The sequence below is a fragment of the Octopus sinensis genome, linkage group LG3, assembly GCF_006345805.1.
Source record: "Octopus sinensis linkage group LG3, ASM634580v1, whole genome shotgun sequence".
Taxonomy (NCBI): domain Eukaryota; kingdom Metazoa; phylum Mollusca; class Cephalopoda; order Octopoda; family Octopodidae; genus Octopus; species Octopus sinensis.
The window spans coordinates 92298648-92318599 of NC_042999.1; the positions used below are offsets into that span (position 1 = coordinate 92298648).

Consider the following 19952-nt stretch of genomic DNA (forward strand, 5'->3'; position numbering starts at 1 on the left):
CATCACTTGTCAAGCAATGTTGTGGGGACAAACACAGACGCACAAACATATACATACACACACATATATATATATGACAGGCTTCTTTCAGTTTCCATCTACCAAATCCACTCACAAAGCTTTGGTCGGTCCGAGGCTATAGTAGAAGACACCCGCCCAAGGTGCCACGCAGTGGGACTGAACCCGGAATCATGTGGCTGGTAAGCAAGCTACTTACCACACAGCTTCTTCTGCACCTATATATATATATATATATATATATTATATATATATATATATATATATATGGTATTTACCACGCGAACTACGATGAAAAAGTGAGAATGATATAGAATATAACATTTTTTGTGCTGGGGTTCCTTGAGACATGTAATTTATTTTAAGGGTTATGCAAAGCTAAAAATGTTGAGAAACACTGCTCTATACTATCATTTCTTTTACTCCAAATCTTTTCTTTCTATGCAACCAGAAAGCAATTTTATTTTTATAAAAATGTGGAAATTAATAGTGGTTTCTAATTTCAACAAAATACTAATTTTTGTAGAGATCAACACATTACATTGAATCAACCAAACTTTTACTGGTACTTAACTTATCAAAATCAAAGACATATTCCTTAATGTTAACTATAACATGATTTGAACTCATAAACTAGATTCATTAAATATTATTATGACATTGATCTCATAATCTTCGCTCTCTGACACATCCAATGCTCTCTTATGAATATTAATTGCTTGCAATAAGATATGAACTTATTTTTGTTTAAATATACAATATTTTAATTATCATTCTTTTGTTTTTTTTCTATACACATGAAAGGTCTCTGGGAAATTAGCAAATTTTCTGAAAAATTATAAAAAGGAATACCTGTAAAAAGAAATGAATCTTGAAATAATCAGAAGCTAAAAATTCACTGAAGCTTAATAATTTTGTAATCTAATGATATTTAATATTAACTTTAATCAGAGGTTCCCCAAAAAATGAAATGTGAATATTTTAAGTCACTAATTAAAACATACAAACACCAAATAAAATTTTCAATTTACATTTCAGAACAAGAAAAATTTACAATTAATAATGTGAATTTGAAAATATAAAAAAAGCAACCTTAGCAAAAAAAATTTTGAATTTCCCTTTTTAATGACTTCATTTATTTAACTTTAACTTCATAATCAAAGTTTTCCCTGTGTAGACAAGAGAATTTTGAAACTATAAGGCTTCTAACTACTAGAAATTGTCTAAAAAAATTATATAATCAGATATAGTTGAAATACTATGTGTTTATTGATAATTTTAATTTATGTAAATAAGAAACAACTAAAAGCTTTGGAACTGAGTATTTTTTGTAATAAAAACAATAAAATAAAGTTTATTTTCAATGAAAGTTATTCCATCAGCATGCTATCCTGAAATATTAATAACCACTGAGTAAAGGGAATTAAACGGCAACTTGTTTGGACTTTGGCCATTAAAGTCTTTAGAATTATGGTCACAGAGAGCCACATCAGTAACTGCTTTCAATCTTATACTACAGCTCTTTCAGATAATGTTAATCATTAATTTTCCTGAGAAAGGCATCAACGTCACACATTCTCTTTTATTTCCCTCTAGAATTTCAAGGTATCAGTATTGGAAGTTAATTAATAATTAAATTGAAACTTTAAACCCAATTTCAAAACAAGGGTCAGGGTCCATTGTTTGTTCCTTTAAATTAGAAAGCAGGAACATGACTCAGACTAGTGTCCTTAAAATAGAGATTGTAAATCTGAGAATTTATATTATGCAAGAATAAATGAGAGATGTTCCACAAGGTTGAATTGTAGAAAAGTTAACAGACCAATTGTGCAGTGTAAATTAATAATAAAAATAGTGTCAAATTTACAGTGAAGTCACTGGTACGTATACAATATTTCTCTGGCTACAGCACAGTACTTGTGACAACATATGAATAACCAACACTTTTAATGTCAGATATACATAAATTCATTAATTACATTTTTCATAAGTACAAAATTCCCAATTCTTGATTTCTTACATTAAGTGTCTCAAGAACTGAAGCAAAGAGGACCAAAGAACTAATAATACTAATCGTTTCTTCGGGTTACTTAGAAAGAGGTATTACTGTAGGTGATAAAACACTGTACAATTGGTGACTGTTTTGTTGTTTGTTTCTTCACTTTCTCACTTGTTCACATGTTCATGTATTTATTCATTAATTACTCAAAAGGTGTTGTAGAATCAAAGGCAGGCTGACAATGAAAAAGGCATTGATGGCAGATGGATAGGAGTAGTTAGCTGTCAGAGCACCAGTAAAATGCATTCCTTGCAAATTTCAGGCAATCTGATCAACAGTGGAGATAGGTGATCTGAAATCATAGTAGCTAGAATGAGAAATGGATATAAAAAGTTTAGGGTGCTGTCACCTCTGCAAAGTGTACCAATGCCTGTGGACATATTGTGATGCAACATAGTAGTGTGTTTGGACATTGAATGCAGATGATGTAGGATATTTAGGAAGAAATGAAGCAGGTGTGATCCACCAGATGTGCAATGTTAATGTAGATAAATAGCAGAGAACAGATAAATTAGGACCAAAACAAGGCATAAGAGGAATCCACTATAGCAAGCAAGACAAACAACAATTGTAGTAGACATGCAATATTGGATGGTGGCATATTGGTAAAGAAATCCAAGGAGATGTATGTGGAAAGAAATGTTGGAAGAGGAAGATTAAGGAAAACATGGGTGAAAGCTTAACTTAATCTCTCAAAGGAGATAACAGCAGAGCACAAGTAGCAGAACACTGTATTAGAAAGAGCCTGTCTTAACCTATTCAAGTATAGAAGAAAAGAGCAATAAAAATTATGATGATGAAAAAGTAAATTTATGTATGTGCTTTGAAATGTAAGAGTCTGACTGAATGAGGACAAGTCCAGCAAACTTGAGCACTGTATTGCATTTGTTCAACTGATTTAATTAATATCAGATCATCATTGATGCATTTTCAGAGAAACAATTTTCAATGGAAGTTTGGTTAATTGAAATGGAATGTAACAACAGCTTCTTTTTATTTGGAAAACAAGCAGAGGAAATATGAAAGAATTGGCTCCTGTACAAGTGGCATATAAAAGCCCCACTACACACTCGGAGTGGTTGGCATTGGGAAGGGCATCCATCTGTAGAAACGTTGCCAGATCAGATTAGAGCCTGATGCAGCCGCTGGCTTTCCAGACCTCAGTGAAACCATCCAACCCATGTCAGCATGGAAAACGAATGTTAAACAATGATGATGATGAGATTGGCTTTGAAATCAGAAAGAACCAAGCTGATAAGCTGCATGAGTTACTATCCAATGTGGACAACCAAGTTATCAAACTCCATTTACTTATGTCATGCAGGCATCAAATGAATTTTTCCTCTGTTTATGCCCCAACTCTTCACTCAATGGAAGTATCTTTTTTTTTTTTCTTTTACAAAACTCAGATTTTCTATTCTTTCTACACCGAAGTATGACTAAATCATTTTTAGTGGTTATTTTAGTCTTTTATCATTTACTTGTTTCAGTCATTAGACTGCAGCCATGCTGGGGCATACCTTAAAGAAGTTTCAGGTGAATGAATCGACTCCAGTGCCTTTTTTTTTAAAAGCCTGATACTTATTCTACTGGTCTATTTGGCTGAACTGCTAAGTAATGAGGACATAAACAAACCAACACCAGTTGTCAAGCAGTGTCAGGGAACAGACACAAAGACACACACACACGTGTGTGTATATATATATATATATATATATATATATATATATATATATATATATATATAATTAAAGTTAAAATTAACTTACATAAAAGTTAACATAAAAAAAAATTAAAATTAAAATTAAAAATACCAATGTTCTCAAACCAGAAAATTAACTGCAGTAGTTTATTATCTGCAGGGTTGTTTCCAGCACTAGCACACCTAAGTGAAGACATTTGAAAATTACCACAAATATATTTTGTAGAACTGTTTCGGGAAAATGTTTCTGTGTATAGTTCTGTGAAATATGTTTTGAAATACGACAGGTCACACTGAGGATTTACAGATATTTACATTTTGCAAGTATTAATAATGAAATCATGATATGTTCGTAATCGTTTTATTTTGTAAATTTTCATTTGCCTTGCTTATTTTTTACATTTTGGCATTTGCTGGGTTTTTTCTTGTGAACACACTCTTTGTGGTAAGGCGATTTGATGTCTATCTCTAGCGTATAGGAATCCACTTTAGTGGTCATTCCTCTTATTAATTGTAATACAATTGTTATCTATATACACATACACACCACAGGCTTCTTTCAGTTTCTGTCTACCAAATCCATTCACAAGGCTTTAGTTGGCCTGAGGTTATAGCAGAAGACAATTGCCCATCATGTTACAAAGTGTGACTGAACCTGAAACCATGTGGTTAGGAAGCAAACTTCTTACTACACAGCCATACCTGCACCTTTATGCCAGAAAAACTTATGACTGTAATAAATGGTCTAATTTAGGACATTTTGCTATTGGTAAACTGACCGACAGTGGTCGTTATCTGTTGGAGCTATGTTCCAAAATGGCTTTTGTAAATAGAATCATACTGATCCATCACAAGCAGAGGCATAGAATGAACTGAACATGTTGTTGGTTGAAACAGAATATTTTATTAACTTTATACTTGACATTCACAACCTATTTCATGCTGGATGGAGCTCTGAAGCTGTTGTTAGGAAATACATCCACTTCATGTATTTTTTGTTGGTATAATGAACCTCACAAGATATGACAAAATTTGTTTTAGCAAGTTCACATTGTGAATCTTGCAAATCATGAACAAAAACAAAATATCATTAAAATTCTCCATATCTTTCAAAAGTTATAGGTGGTTTCAAATATCATATAATATAGAAAATAAATTACATTTTCATTGTTTCAAACTTAAAATTCTATATATTGATATCAAATCATGTTTAAAGTGCTCTACAAGTACTTGTAACGATACTTAGAGACAATTATATTTTCACACAAAATATATTGACGGTATATACTGGAATGTTGTTATTAAATTCCTCATTTCAAAGTATGCTATATGACATACCATAGGAGAGAAATTAAGTCTCACATCTAAATATATTTATACAAGATTTATAAAATATATATGTATTTTGCTTATAAATTAAACTGAAAACTTTTGTAAAATTTCAAATATTGTGTACTCTCCTGTTGCAGATGATAGATTAGGGCTCTGCATTTTCTTACTGAACAATTTGTACACAGGATTTGCTTATAGTGATCAAATGTTGTATCCCTCCCTCCATCAAATCGACATTGCAAGTACAGGCACCTATGCTGGTGGCACACAAAAGCACCCTTTACACTCTTGGAATGGTTGGAATTAGGAAGGGCATCCAGCCATAGAATCCATGCCAAAACAGACTGGAGTCTGGTGCAGCCTTCCTGTTTGCCAGCTCTGGTCAAACCGTTCAACCTATGCCAGCATGGACAACAGACATTAAATGATGATGATACACCATACCTCTGATATATTGGTATATAACTGAAGGTAGAATTCAAATGATTCAGTGTATGTATTTGACTGAAAGCTAAACATTGTTTTTTACTTTTCATCAACTGCAGATATTACATTATTCCTTTGGCATAAATGCTTTAGTCAACAAATTTTTGTCTGTTTGAGGTGGGTAATATAGCAGATTTTCAAATAATAGTACATGTAACAATAAAATATTTCACACACCCTAATCCAATACACCAAACTACATCTTTCTCTTCCTCACATTGCATTTTTTTCATGCACTATGCTTATGTGTATCTCTCGCTACCCACTCCTGTAGCCCAAAGCCATCCTCACTGCCTACTCATTGTATCATTGCTATCCTGTTTTATCTTCTCCCTCAATATACCCAGGTTTCACCAGTCACTGCATTTCCCACTGCTTTTTGCATTCATGTAAACTCCTTACTCCCTACTTAGACACCCCTAGTAATACTCTACCATTCCATTTATATTCTGATTCCCATACCTTGAGGGTATGCCCTGACACATTGCCACCATCTCTCCCGCTCTCTGTCTCACCCTTTCTTTCCCTTTTACTCTCACACTCTCACTCTCTTCCACTTTCTCTCATTCTTCATCACTCACACATGTTCTCTCTCTTTCTCTTGCTCACTCCCTCTGACTAGGTAACCATGTATCCCTTCTGCAAGAAGACATCTGCTTCTGTCCTTCTGTCACACTCTAAACTCTTATTACCTGGCACTAGGCCACCTTCTACAATACAACCCCTCTCAAAAGGTCTTTATCTTGCAAGTTACTTGGTGACTTTGTCAGGGTTGGTGCTATGTAAAAAGAATTTAATCCACACTCTAGCGAAAAGAGAACTATGCCAAAACAGATCTCAGTGGAGCTGGTGCCACATAAAATGCACCAAGGCCACTCTGTAAAGTGGTTAGCATTAGGAAATCCATCCAGCTCTAAAAACCATGCCATAATAGATTTCACGAGTGCTGGGGGCCACATAAAAAGTACTCAGTACACTTTGTAATGTGATTAGCATTAAGAAGGGAAACTAGCTGTAAAAACCATGCCAAAACAGACAGTGAAATCTGGTGCAGTCTTGTAGCTTGCTAGCTCCTGTCAAACTCTCCAACCCATGACAGCATGGAAAATGGACATATGATGATGATGATATGCACACACATATGTCTATATACATATACACAAGTAAAGGTTGTAGATTGTTTTCCCATATACACAATACTCTATATGATAATTGTCAGTGATTTGATGCAGTATCTTGCAACATACAACAATGAAATATCAAAGAAAATACAAAAGCTTGAATTACTGGGCAGAAGATCTGTCCTTCACAGCAGAACTGATACCAGTGCTGGTGCCATGTAAAAAGCACTGGTGCTGGTGCCATATAAAATGCACTCATGCAAGTGTCACATTAATAATACTAGTGCTGATGCCACATAAAATGCACTCAGTACATTCTGTAAAATGGTCAGCATTAGGAAGAGTATCCAGCTGTAGAAACCATGCCAGAACAATGGAAACAGCTCCCAGCATTACCAGCATATTTCAAACTGTCTAACCCATGGCAGCATGAAAAACAGACATTAAATGATGATGATGATGAGATGATGATGACGATGATACAGGATTCTTTAAAATGTTAAATGTTATATGAAGAGAAAGTGACTGTCAAAGAAATAGACCAAAAATAAAACCTCTGATATACACAATCTTCCTTTTAACAAGAAACACTGAAGACAAATCAAATACAACCATTAAACAGAACATTAACATACTAGACATACAAAGGACAAAAGTAATCAGACATGAATAACATTTACAATACACTTAGGACCCCGAAAATAAACACAAACAATGTGTTAAGACTTTAAGAACAGACGGACATCATGTTTGGCCAGCACAAAGAAATAACATACCAACTACCTACATGATAACTAACCTAGGTAGCACAATAACAACTAATTAAAGTTAAAACTTCCCACATCATGCGATTAATTCACTTATAATTCCAACACTATATTCAACAGTCAAAGAATAGTTTGCATTTTTGAAAATAAATGTAAAAACTATCTGTAGCTCCTGAAACAAGCATTTAGATAAGAAAGTAAACACGTTATACAATGCAAGGTCAACATATAACAGAAAATTTATTCTAGCTTTACTTGAGATACAGTTTTATATTTCCATTTTTGATTTTTAGCTATTCTAACATGATAAGTAATGTCTTGACCAACGGCGGATAAGAATTTCCATTTACCTAGGAATTCTTTCATTTAAATTCATTTTGCTTATGTCAAATTAAAAGATAACCAAGTAACAAACATTAGTATTCAAGTCACGAAGATAGTGTTGCTTCATGAAATGTCACCATCTCATAGTTATTACATGGAATACTAAGTAAATATTTGGAAATGTCTAGAAAATGCTTTTAAAAATGATCAATAAATATTTCAGATGAATTTCTTGAAGGAAAAATATGAAAGAATAGCTGAAATAAGATATTGAATATTTTTTATATGCAATAACATTTACATGTATATATATCATACACACACACACACACATATTGTATATCTGTATATATCTATATTTATCTGTCTGTCTGTCTGTCTGTCTATCTAGCTAGCTAGCTATTTATCTATCTATATATATAAACACAAACATATACACACATATATGCATACATACATACATACATACACACACACACACACACATACACACACATACATATATTCATATATAAACATATATATATATATATCATCATCATCATTTAACAACCGTTGCCCACACTGGCATTGGTTGGATGGTTTGAATGGCACACTGGAAGGCCATGCCAGGCTCCAGTCTGATTTGGCATGGTTTTCTATGGCTGGATACCCTTCCTAATGCAAACCACTCTGAGAGTGTAATGGGTGTTTTTACGTGCCACCAGCACAGGTGCCATTTGTATGTCACCAGTATCTCCCACAGCCGTGATTTTGCTAGGCTTGATGGGTCTTCTTCTCAGGCATAACATAATGTCAAAGGTCTTGATCATTACCTCGATAAGGCCCAACACTCAAAAGGAACTCAGTCACTTTGCCCCCATGGGGTTCAATGCTCAAAAAGAAACTCAGCCACCTTGCCTCTGTGAGGCCCAGCACTGAGGATATATATATATATGACATAGAGCTAGAAGGAAACTTCTTCTTGAACCAAAAAATACTCAAAAAAGAAAAAATAAATCTTTAAAAAATTATGTTGCCTATTTACTTTCGAGATCATCATTATCATCATCATTTAAAGTCCACCTTCCCTGTTGGCATGGACTGGACAGTCTGACAGAAGCTAGCCAAGCAGGAACCTACACCAGATTTCTGTGTCTGTTTTGGCAGGGTTTTTATGGCTAGTTGCCCTTCCTAACACCAATCACTCAGCAGAGTGATACATACATACATACAGACAGACAGATATATAGGGAGAGAGAGAGAGAGAGAGATACTTATAAGATATATTTAAGATTCCATTGAATTAGGTACTTAGGTTGAGGCACCAAGTCAGTCCGGGATTGTCTACACAACTAGGTGAATAAAAAGCAAATAAGTAACAAGGATGTCCGGGTATTAGTGCATTACAGCTGTTTCAGGCAGCTCTATTTAATTGATCGATGCAAGCATTATATTAATTTGAAATAAACTGCTCCCTCAGAAGCATAAGACCATATAGGTTTTCAACATACAGGAAACTCCATTGTAATTTTTTAACAAATTTTACATCAATACATCAGAATAAAAGAACTACATTACTTACTGTTATTATTGTAGCAGAATGAAATTAGGGAGATTGATATTTAAAGCCTACTGTAATTTAGAGTGGCAGAAGAAAATAACAACAGGGGTGGGGGGGTCAAGAAAGAGTAATGGTGATAGAGCTACATTCACCTTTATCCTTATCACAATCAAAAGATCCAGTGCAGCAAGTATTCTATATCCCCTTAGAATTAAAACCATTGGGAATTGACAGTTAAGTTCTTGTTGCTGGTGATAAATTAATTAATGTCAGATATTCTTCCCTACTCCTATTTTACTCTGACTATAAATTTGCCATGTCAATATAAAAGAACAAGCCTCAGAAGCCACTAGCAAGATAATGGTGTATAGGTGATAACCAGAAAGAGGAAGGGCAGGGGTGACTTAAACTATATTATGATCATCAATTAAAAGAGGCCTAAAACAAAAAACAAAGGAGGTCACAATGAGACCTAAGTGGACATTAAGGTTACAAGGGAAAAAATGTATATCCAAATTTAGTAAAGTTTATATATTATTATGTTTTGTATATTAGATAATAAAATTTAGAAAGGGATTTAAGGACCAAGTAAGAGAAGAAGGATAGATAAGGCTATCTAAGTCCTAAAAGAAATTTACTCAACATGTTTCCATACATCCAAAGTTTATGTTAACTAAATTGTTGAGTGCAATGTTTAGATGATGCTACACCTTTGAATGCTGCACCTTGGAACGTTGACATGGTAGACAGGCATATGGCCAAGCAGTAATAGACTGACGCATATTTGACCAGAAAAAACAGCCCAAGATAAACTTTACTGTGGCTGCAATGCCAGGGTGTGACAGTGAATGCAGTGCTTTAAAAACAGCACAACAGTGATGTTCTAACGGGGTGACCCGGTAGAAACATCGCAGAGAATAGTTCCTTCAGAAAAAGGCAGAGGCAGGTGTTCAAACTTGCAGCAGGAAAACTGTGGTAAAAAGACATCCACAGTCCAAGGAGGGTTGGTCAGTAGTCATAACAACCAAATCAATTGAAGCAGGAGCCGACAATGAACTGACAGGCAGGTGAGATAAGGCATCAGCGGGGATGTTGTCAGTGCCAGCAATGTGGCAAATGTCACTAGTGAACTGTGATATGTAGTCCAAATGCTTTGTTTCTCTGGGCGAGTACCAGTCTGTTTTGGTAAAGAGAGCAAATGTCAGCAGTTTGTGGTTGGTGAAAATCATGAAATCTCTACCTTCAAGAAGCTAAGAAAAATACTTCACCACTAGATAAATTGCTAAGAGTTCTTTACCAAACACACTGTATCTTAGTTTGGCATCTTTCAACTGGCAAAAAAAGAAAGCCAATGGTTGGCTTTGGCTGTTGACAGATTGCTCTAAAACTGCAGCAATAGTGGATGCTAATGCATCAACAGTGAGTGTCAATTTTGCATCCACAACAGGATGAGCAAGAAAGGATGCTTGAGCAAGGTCAGCTTTGACAGATTCAAAAGCTTGGATGGCTGTAGGAGACAGAATTATCAGGAAGTCTCTTTTTTTGTTGATCTTTCAAGAGCTGGGTCAAGAAAGCAACTTCTCTGCCCAGCTAAGAATGAAACAACAATAATAATTAATTAAACCAATAACATTTCTGAGCTGTTTTAAAGAAATAGGAGGAGACAAATGTTTGATGGCTTCCATTTCAGAGAGAAGTGGACGAATACCATCAGCGTCAATGAGATGCCTCAAGAATTCCAAACTGGTAGAACCAAATACATACTTAACCAGATTAATCTTCACATCATAGGAACATGGGTGCTTGAACAGTTAAGTTAAGTGTTGGAGGTGCTGATCTGGAGTACCACTGATGATTAGAAGGTCATCAACATATGTGAAGACAAAATCTAACCCATGAACAACTTCATCAATGAACTTTTGGAACATGCTGGCCGCATTGCAAAGACCAAATGGCATAGACAAGAATTCAAATGCTCCAAAAGACGTGGTGACGGCTGTCTTTGAAATGTCAGGGTTGACAGGGATTTGATGGTTTGTGCATACCAAGTCGATGTTAGAAAAATATCTTACAGCTGTGCAGGGCAGACAAAAAATCTTGCACATTTGATAGGGGATAACAATCCATGATAGTGACAGTGTTAAGATGTCTAAAATCCCCAACTGGTTGAAAATCAGCTTCATTCTTCCTGGCCATGTGTAAAGGTGCTGCCCACAGGCTCCTGGAGGAACGAATAAGGCCTAGCTAAAGCATGTGCATGAATTCAGCCCGGGCAATCTGGAGTTTCTCTGGAGACAAACGGCAGAGTCAGGAAAAAATTAGAGGTCCCTTAGTCATGATGAAATGACTTGTGGAATGGGCTGGATTCAATGGATGAAATGGCAAATCAGTCAACTCTGGAAACAAAGCAAGTAACTGGTATTAAAAGTCACCTGAAGTAGCTACAAAGAAAGAGGGGCTCACAACAGGAACAGAAGAGTGTGCGAAATTTATTTTCATCAGAAGGAGAGTTACACCTGAGAACCTCAGTTTTGAAAGATTCATACATCATGTTCGATAGAGTTCCTGTTATCATATCTCGAACTAAAAGTGCAAGAGAAGAAGGAATGCTTGTAAATGCAATGTGGTGTTTGCTCTGAGCTGACTGAATATTAGAAGAAATGAAAAACGATTCTAGTTGCAAAAACCACATCTTAGCATATCCATGATATTGAGGTAAGAGAAAATGACCCATGTTTAAATGATAATAAGAACAGAACACCACGAAGCTGGTTGAAAGAAATTCTGTTAGAAATAGCACTCAAAACATTCCAGTTGAAAGACGACATGACAAGCATCAAACTAGGAATTTTTTAGCAGCAGAGGATGAAATGGGAGAAGTCCTTGCCAATGGATAAAGAACAAAACAATGGCCAACATATGGATAATCCGGGTAGGGTTGAGAGAAAGAAACGCATACCTGACACGTAGGAAAAACTGTTGTCCATATGAATTCCGGATGAAATTTTCTGGGTTTTTTTTCAATTGCAAGAAAATTCCCCTGGGAAGCTGTGTCTTTGAAAGTCCAAGTTGTAAATTCAGTCACAACAAGAGGAAAAAATGATTTGCCACACCTGTTTGAAAAAGGTGCCAATTTTTTTTTTTTTTTTTGGTTGAGAAGACAATATGGTGACGAGAGAGACATCAGTGGTATCTAAAATGTAACCATGCATTTTACTGCTATTTTCAGCAAGTAGAGGACACTGTGTAAGAATGAACTGGTGTCTTGTGAAACATGAAGAAAACTACTAAGAAGTTGTTAGGATGAAATAACCACCAAGATTTGAACACAAAAATTTAGAAATACGAAACTAGACTGCAAAATATATCTAGTCCAGAACTTGGTGTCAGTATGTTGTCAACTTTGAAAAATAAATATAAGTGAGAGTAAAATCTTCTAGATTTACAAAATTAATGTACCTTTGCAACAGAACAGCATAAACATATGGGAGATCTAGCTTAAAAAAATCTTACCTATATGTGGTGGAAGGATGAGATGCAAATGTTCATAGTCTGTTGCACCATCTTTGAGTAAAATGCTAAAATAGCTGTGTAAACTCAGAGGATCTGAAAGAAAAGATACAAAATACAAAATTAAAGAAGCAAAAATTATTTTGGCAAATAGAGACAAAAAAAGTATATTAACAATAAAAAATCATACATACATAGAATTGGTTTTACATATGTTTTACATAGACACATATATGTATTATATATATGCATCATCACCCCCACCACAACCATCATCATCATCATCATTATTTTAACATCTATTTTTCTATATATCTGTTTGTGTGTATGTGTGTGTGTGTGTAAGTATATATGTATAAATATATATCAGAATATATGCATATTTGACCAATTCATGCAAGTATGGAAACACTTTAATAAAATTTTGAAAGTGGTGATGGTTATGATGAAAATGATGTTCTAGCTTTAATCAACATACATATATACATACATACACATATATGTATGTATGTATATTGATTAAAACTAGAACATCATTTTCATCATCATCACCTTCAAAATTTTGTTATCAAAGTGTTTCCATACTTGTATGAATTGGTCAAATGCACACACACACACACATATGCATGTATAAATATATCAATATAAAGTATAGATATACCATAAGCAATTTTTTTTTGTATTATGATGTATAGCAAAAGAAGCACTTAGATTTATTCCTCGCTATCTAAATATAAATTGAAAAAAGCTTCATATATCCTCAAAATAATAAACAAATTCAAAAGTGACTTTGAACTTTGCTAGTGTAGGATGTAAAAGTATATCAGTTGTAAAGATAACATCTGAAAAGCAAACCAGTATGGAACGATAAAAAAAGAACATCATGCAGGATGAAAATACTTATTTACTGTACAGAAAGTAATGTTTATGAAATATTCATTCTATATGTAGAGAGAAATGAAATAAACAATGAAGGTTATGTCCACAGCTGTCCTCTTATCTCCAGACAATGATAAGCCTGTCCATTCCTTTTATGGCATATCAACTTTAAAATATTTTTGATTCTTGAGATTGTCTTAACTTCTTATGTCAATGTGGTCTTAATTACCATCTGGTACTTAAGACAAATCTTTTATAGATCTGCATCATGGAGAGAGCCAAAATTCTTAAGGACTATACAATACCTGGCATGTTAAATAGTTGGAAAGAAGTGTTTTCTAAACGCGGGTACTTCAAGCACTACTTACTGGGAAATTGGATCTCCCTGTTTGCTAGTTAGGCCTCTTCAGGTCTGTAAGAGTTGTTTTTTCCTCTGGTTTAAAGGAAATAATCAGTCCTCATTGACATTTTTTTGTTAAGATGTATTTCTCATTTTTTGAGCATTCCCTCATATCCATGGCATAGAAATTTTAAAATTTTCATCTTTTTATATAGACGTCCACATGGCTTTGACTTTGTGGATGTGAAACCTTGGGTAACTCTATGTCCAAGATAAAAAAATTTTGTTGTAATAATTACTATTCCATTCTTTAGAGTGCTTCTCTCTGATATATGTATTTTTTATTAACTATCTATCTGCAACTTGGTTACAGAGTGTCTTATGAAGTACACTACATCTTCTACATTTGATAACTGTACCGATCCCTGTGCTTTTACATATTATCAATTGTGACCTCAAGGATAACAAGGAACCTGTCAATTTAGGGTATTCAAAAAAAAATATCCCTATATCTTCTAATGAGGTTTACATGTAAATGTTATTGAAGAAAATGATAGACTTTATAAGACACATGAGATGGAAGGCATTCTTCTATGATCAAAGCACACCACTTTTTGAGGCCAATACATACAGTATCAAGTCTAGGAACTTCCCACCTAGAATCAAAGAACTCAAAGCCTTTGAAGCAGACCTACTGGGCATAATACCCAGGCTGAAATTCCATAAGTCCTTTTTCCCTTTTCAAAGCAAACTCTGTGAAGATATACAAAAAATAAGAAACTCTAATAAGTTCTTAATTTTCTTGGATAAGACTAAGAACTTATACATGATAGATGCATATGCTTACAATTGACTTTTAAATGATTCAATCACACAAAAATACAGATACACTTCTAATAATATTAACTGTGAGGCTAAACAGATAGCAGCTAACCTAGGTATAGCAGACAGAGAAGAGAACTTGGCCAAGAGAAATGCTTTTATAAATATGAAAGATAACCAGCTCAATTTTGCCTCAAAGCCCAAATGCAGCCTGATCAACCTGGCCAAATCCGAGATTGGCCAGGCGAGTAAATATATACTGAGGAAGATTAATGATGACATAAGAAGACATATGGGCCTCCCTTTTGGTACAGCACCAATGAGGTAACCTCATGGTTTATTGCCAGCCAGGATAGAATAGCGCTAGATTTACACAGTTCAACATTATCAACATTTATCTATCTATTTATAAAGAGTTATTGTTGAAGGCACTTTCTTTTGCCAAGGGCTTCACAGATACTAGTAATAGTGATATTAGATTTATCATGCATGCCAGGAAGACAGTGCAGTTCAGCAAAGATTTGACTTGGATTAAGCAATCTGACCCTGAGGGCTCCTTTGATGTGGCAATGAGAGCATATGACAGGGCCGATGTCTGTGATCTTATCGGACTGTACAGCCTGGACATCTTAGAGAAGAGGTTTCCTTCAATCTTCTTCAGCCTCTACAGAGATGGCTCCCTAACCATCTCTAGAGGAGCCAACGGCCACACATTATATAGACTTAGAAAGGACCTAATTAGCACCTTAGGCTCAATGGGTCGCAAGATCACCATTGAGACTAATCTCACTACAGTATATTTCTTAGATACTACTTTAGATCTGGACTCTGGTACATACAGACCCTATCACAAGCCATACAAAAGAATATTTTATATTAGTACAGCCTCCTGCCACTACCCTATAGTTTTCAAGAACCTAGTGAAAGATGTACGCAAGAGGATCTCGAATCTATCTTCAAGCCAAGATATCTTCAACACCACTGCCCCTACTACTACAATGAGGCACGGGCATCGAGTGGGCTTAAGGACAGCATTTCTTACATGTAGTTTAGTTTGCTCCACCCTTTTTGTTCAGTGTGTGAGAGATTTTCCTTAGATTGATGGCCAAACATTTCACACAGACACATAAATACAGGCATTTATTTAACAGACACAACCTAAGGATCTCCTAACATAAAAAAAAAACCTTTCAACAAGTACCCACAATACAAAGGAGGGAGCAGATTACTCTTGCAGGGTATATAATAACTATCCAGTAGGATGCTAATGCGAGGCTGAAGGGGTCAGCTACGAGGCTTAAGTGATATGTAGACCTGCTATCTGCAATAACAGTACTGAAGCATCCAACAGCAGATTAAACAGATCTCATGCCAATACAATTGCTTCGCGCAGAAGATAATAACTGGTCTGGGACCAGCATCACAGAGAGCATCACCGAAGAACCCGGTACTACTACCACAGATAATGAATAATCCAGACACAGATAGAGTGGCCAGGCCTGAAACATATGTTACCACCAATACAATTGCCATGCCTAGAAATGATGACCAATCCAGGACCAGTGACATAGAAGAGGTATCTGCTGTTCCCAGTATCACCACCACATGATGACCAAATACTTATCTTCAACATTGATGGCATGACCATCCCACACCATATGTTACCAGGGGTGTGATTAAGGCCACATCCCATGTTTGTAAATATACTGGATCTGCGAGTACTTCATTCAAGTGACATTTTCTTAACCACCAGTAATCCTTTAGAGTCCCAAAAAGATGGTTTGTTATGTCCCTAGTCAGCCATATGTGGCACTTCAAAGATCAAAGGATCCTGTGTGATACCAGGCGGAAATTAATTGATCATCTGGGCCCAGATATTAATGGAAGAGACCATTACAAGTCTTAAGGACTATATGAAACCTGGTGCATTAAACAGTCGGAAAGAAGTGTTTTCTAAACGTATCCACTTCAAGTGCTACTTACTGGAAAATTGGATCTCTCCGTTTGCTAGTTAGGCCTCTTCGCATCTATAAGAGTTGTCTTTCTTTCTGGTTCAGAGGAAATAACCCGTCCTCATTAACATTTTTTTGTTAAGACATATTTCTCATTTTCTGAGCGTTTCCTCTCGTCTGCGATGTAGAAATTTGAGAATTTTTGTCTTTTTATATAGTCTGATGAGCTGTCCACAAGGCTTTGGCTTTGTGGATGCAAAACCTTGGGTAACCCTGCGTCCAAGATATAAAATTTTGTTGTTATAATTATTACTCTAATCTTTAGAGTGAGCTTCTTTCTGATACACATTTTTTTATTAAGTAATATATATATATAATTATATATATAAAATATATACATATAATATAGACCTGGGATGAGGTGGTGAGCATGAGCTTCGAACATTAGGCCTCACCGAGGCAATGGCTAGCGACCAAGACATTTGGAAATATGCAATGCGTGAGAAGTCCTGGTAAGCCAAGTGAAACCATAACCTATGGCCTATGCCAGGGGTGTAACCAGCCTACTTATGTGTACCTTTCCTTCATTGGACACTAAACTCTGCTTGTGAAGACCTGTTGAAGCAAGTGAAATCAAAATCAAATCAAATTTGCAAATTCAATGACTGCTAAGAGCACCATCCGAGCATTGCTGCCAGAGAAGCTGACTGGCTTCTATGCTGGTGACACATAAAAAGCACTATTCAAACATGATCGTTACCAGCTGCTCAGTGTTACAAGAAACTTCAACATCAAGGGAGACATGGATAGGGGCCATGATCTCATATATGTTTTGATATCATATGAAGCACATATTAAGAAGCTGAAGCAACATCTGCAGCAGACGAACAAGATCAGAAACTATCGTGCCCAAGTTTGTAACCAAGAAATCAACAACATAATTAGGATAACTAATGAACTTTAGGAGAGGCATGAAATAGGAGCTGATACAAATCTCTCCCCAACGAGCATTAATGAATTCTATCATGAAAAGAACAAAGTAAACAAATGAACCCATTCACTTAGCATTAAAGACACAAACAAAATTAGTCATATCAAAAGCTTGATGTGGAGTGCTGACAAGTCTGACATCCAACTTTGAAGGCTACCTCTATGCAATTCAAAAACAAAAGATTTCCACCAAGTAACTGCAGCATAAAAGGCAGAAAACACTGACAGACAAATATAGGCTGTGCAAAACCAACTACATTATTGCCAACTATGAGAGAATGTTTTCCAGATATTATCTTCCTATGAGGCACTCTGTAACAAGATAATAAAAAAGAAAACACTAACTGATAATATTGACTAAATTGAGTCAAAAGAATCTTGGTGGAATTTAAAAATTAACACAGCCATGAAGTTAAAACACAACAGGTATTGTTGTGTAGAATCACAAGAAAAAGATATGTTCTGTTGTGGAAGTCAGCTGCCTCTAGACATCAATGTAGTTAGAAAACTATAGGAAAAAGAGGACATCTACAGACCATTGATAAGGAGTTTGCACATCCAGTACCCAATATACATTTTCTCCACCACCACTATTATTATTAATGGAGCAACAGGATATGTACCAAGCTAGCTGGAGCAAAGTATGGCTGAACTTGGGTTCATGGGGGAGAGAATGCAACTCCTTAATGCATACACTACAATTGGTCACAATATATGGGACTATAAAAATCTGCAAGACCTTCTTGGGATTTAAAGGATGATGAATAAAACATGATGCTTTCCTTCACAACCTTGTAATCAAAGATAACTTATACATACAGACATATATACATGTGACTACTCCATCTTCTCAGATGATTGATATATCTTCTTGTGCTTCTTTGTTGACAATAGCATTTCCAACTTTTTGTCCTCTCAGATGACTAGTCAATCCTGCTGCTTTGTAACTGTGTGCTTCTAGTTATTAAAGTCTGCACACCTTACCACTCATTCATTACTATAGGACTTTCAGTAGATGGAATGACAAATGAGGTCACCATAAAGAGACATCTATACATCATTGGATAATAGTGATAAATGCTTGTATAACATGAGTACCACCCTCTGAGTTTCCATGATTAGTACATAGAGACAGACTGATGTGAGATGATCAGTAATCATATGAAACTGCAGGTTTCGGAGAGTGTCCCCCTCCTAGAAAGATGCTATGATAACAGCTAAGGGAGGGAACTCCTAATACCTGGTGGTTATGATTTACATGCTAATTAACCCATAGTTAGGAACCTGGCAAGTGCTGCTACTCTAAACCAAAATAGACCTGGGAACAATTGTGGCTAAGAGGTAGTTCTACACTCCTCAAATCCCTGAAACTCCTGAACCAGGGCCCCACTAGCAAATGCAGTTTAAGATCACACCAAGACATACATATTATCATCACAGTTATAGCTGCTTTTCCAGCTTTGCATAGGTCAGGTGAGTTCTCTCCAATACAGTATTTTGCCACTTATAGCTCTATTTCATCATCTCCTTTAAGTGGTTCAACTTCCCAAAATCAATTTGTGCCACACATGGTACTGTATTTCAATGGCATTAGTACAGGAAAGACTAGAGTACCTATAAAAGTCTTTTAAATACAGTTTTGAACTATTCTGTGTAATTACTTGAAGTAACCTAAAGATGTTAACTATATTTACACAAGTCCATTATGAAATAATTCTACCGAATTAGCATTTGAAAAACAGCATCACATTTAACATAAACTGAAACTTATTTCAATACTAATATTCATACTTTCTATGGTTTATGTGTATATATATTTGCATGTATATAGATTACATTACCTTAATTCTACATATAACAATTAATAATTACTGATGATGTGATTCTATACAATTAGTAAAGTCAAGTTTATTAATCATTTGACTGTGATTTCAATCAGACATGCTGAATATGCAGCCAAAGTGAAAGCTGAAGTCCTAGTCAGCACTAATATGAATGAGAGTGTGTGTTTGTGTGTATATGTGTGTGCGTGTGCGCATGCATGCTTGTGTGTGCATGTGTGCATGCATATGTGTAAAATTTTAATTTTGGTACATATACTATAGGG

The 19952-nt window shown here is 35.3% G+C and overlaps 1 protein-coding gene across 1 annotated transcript in view; it reads right to left on the bottom strand.

The window, feature by feature from the left end:
* LOC118762512 (meiosis 1 arrest protein-like) overlaps positions 1–19952 on the bottom strand; it is a 168353-nt gene that overhangs the window by 91767 nt on the left and 56634 nt on the right. Inside the window, exon 7 of the mRNA XM_036501158.1 lies at positions 12866–12958. Within this exon, the coding sequence (XP_036357051.1) occupies positions 12866–12958 (93 nt within the window). The remainder of the gene's footprint in view (positions 1–12865; positions 12959–19952) is intronic.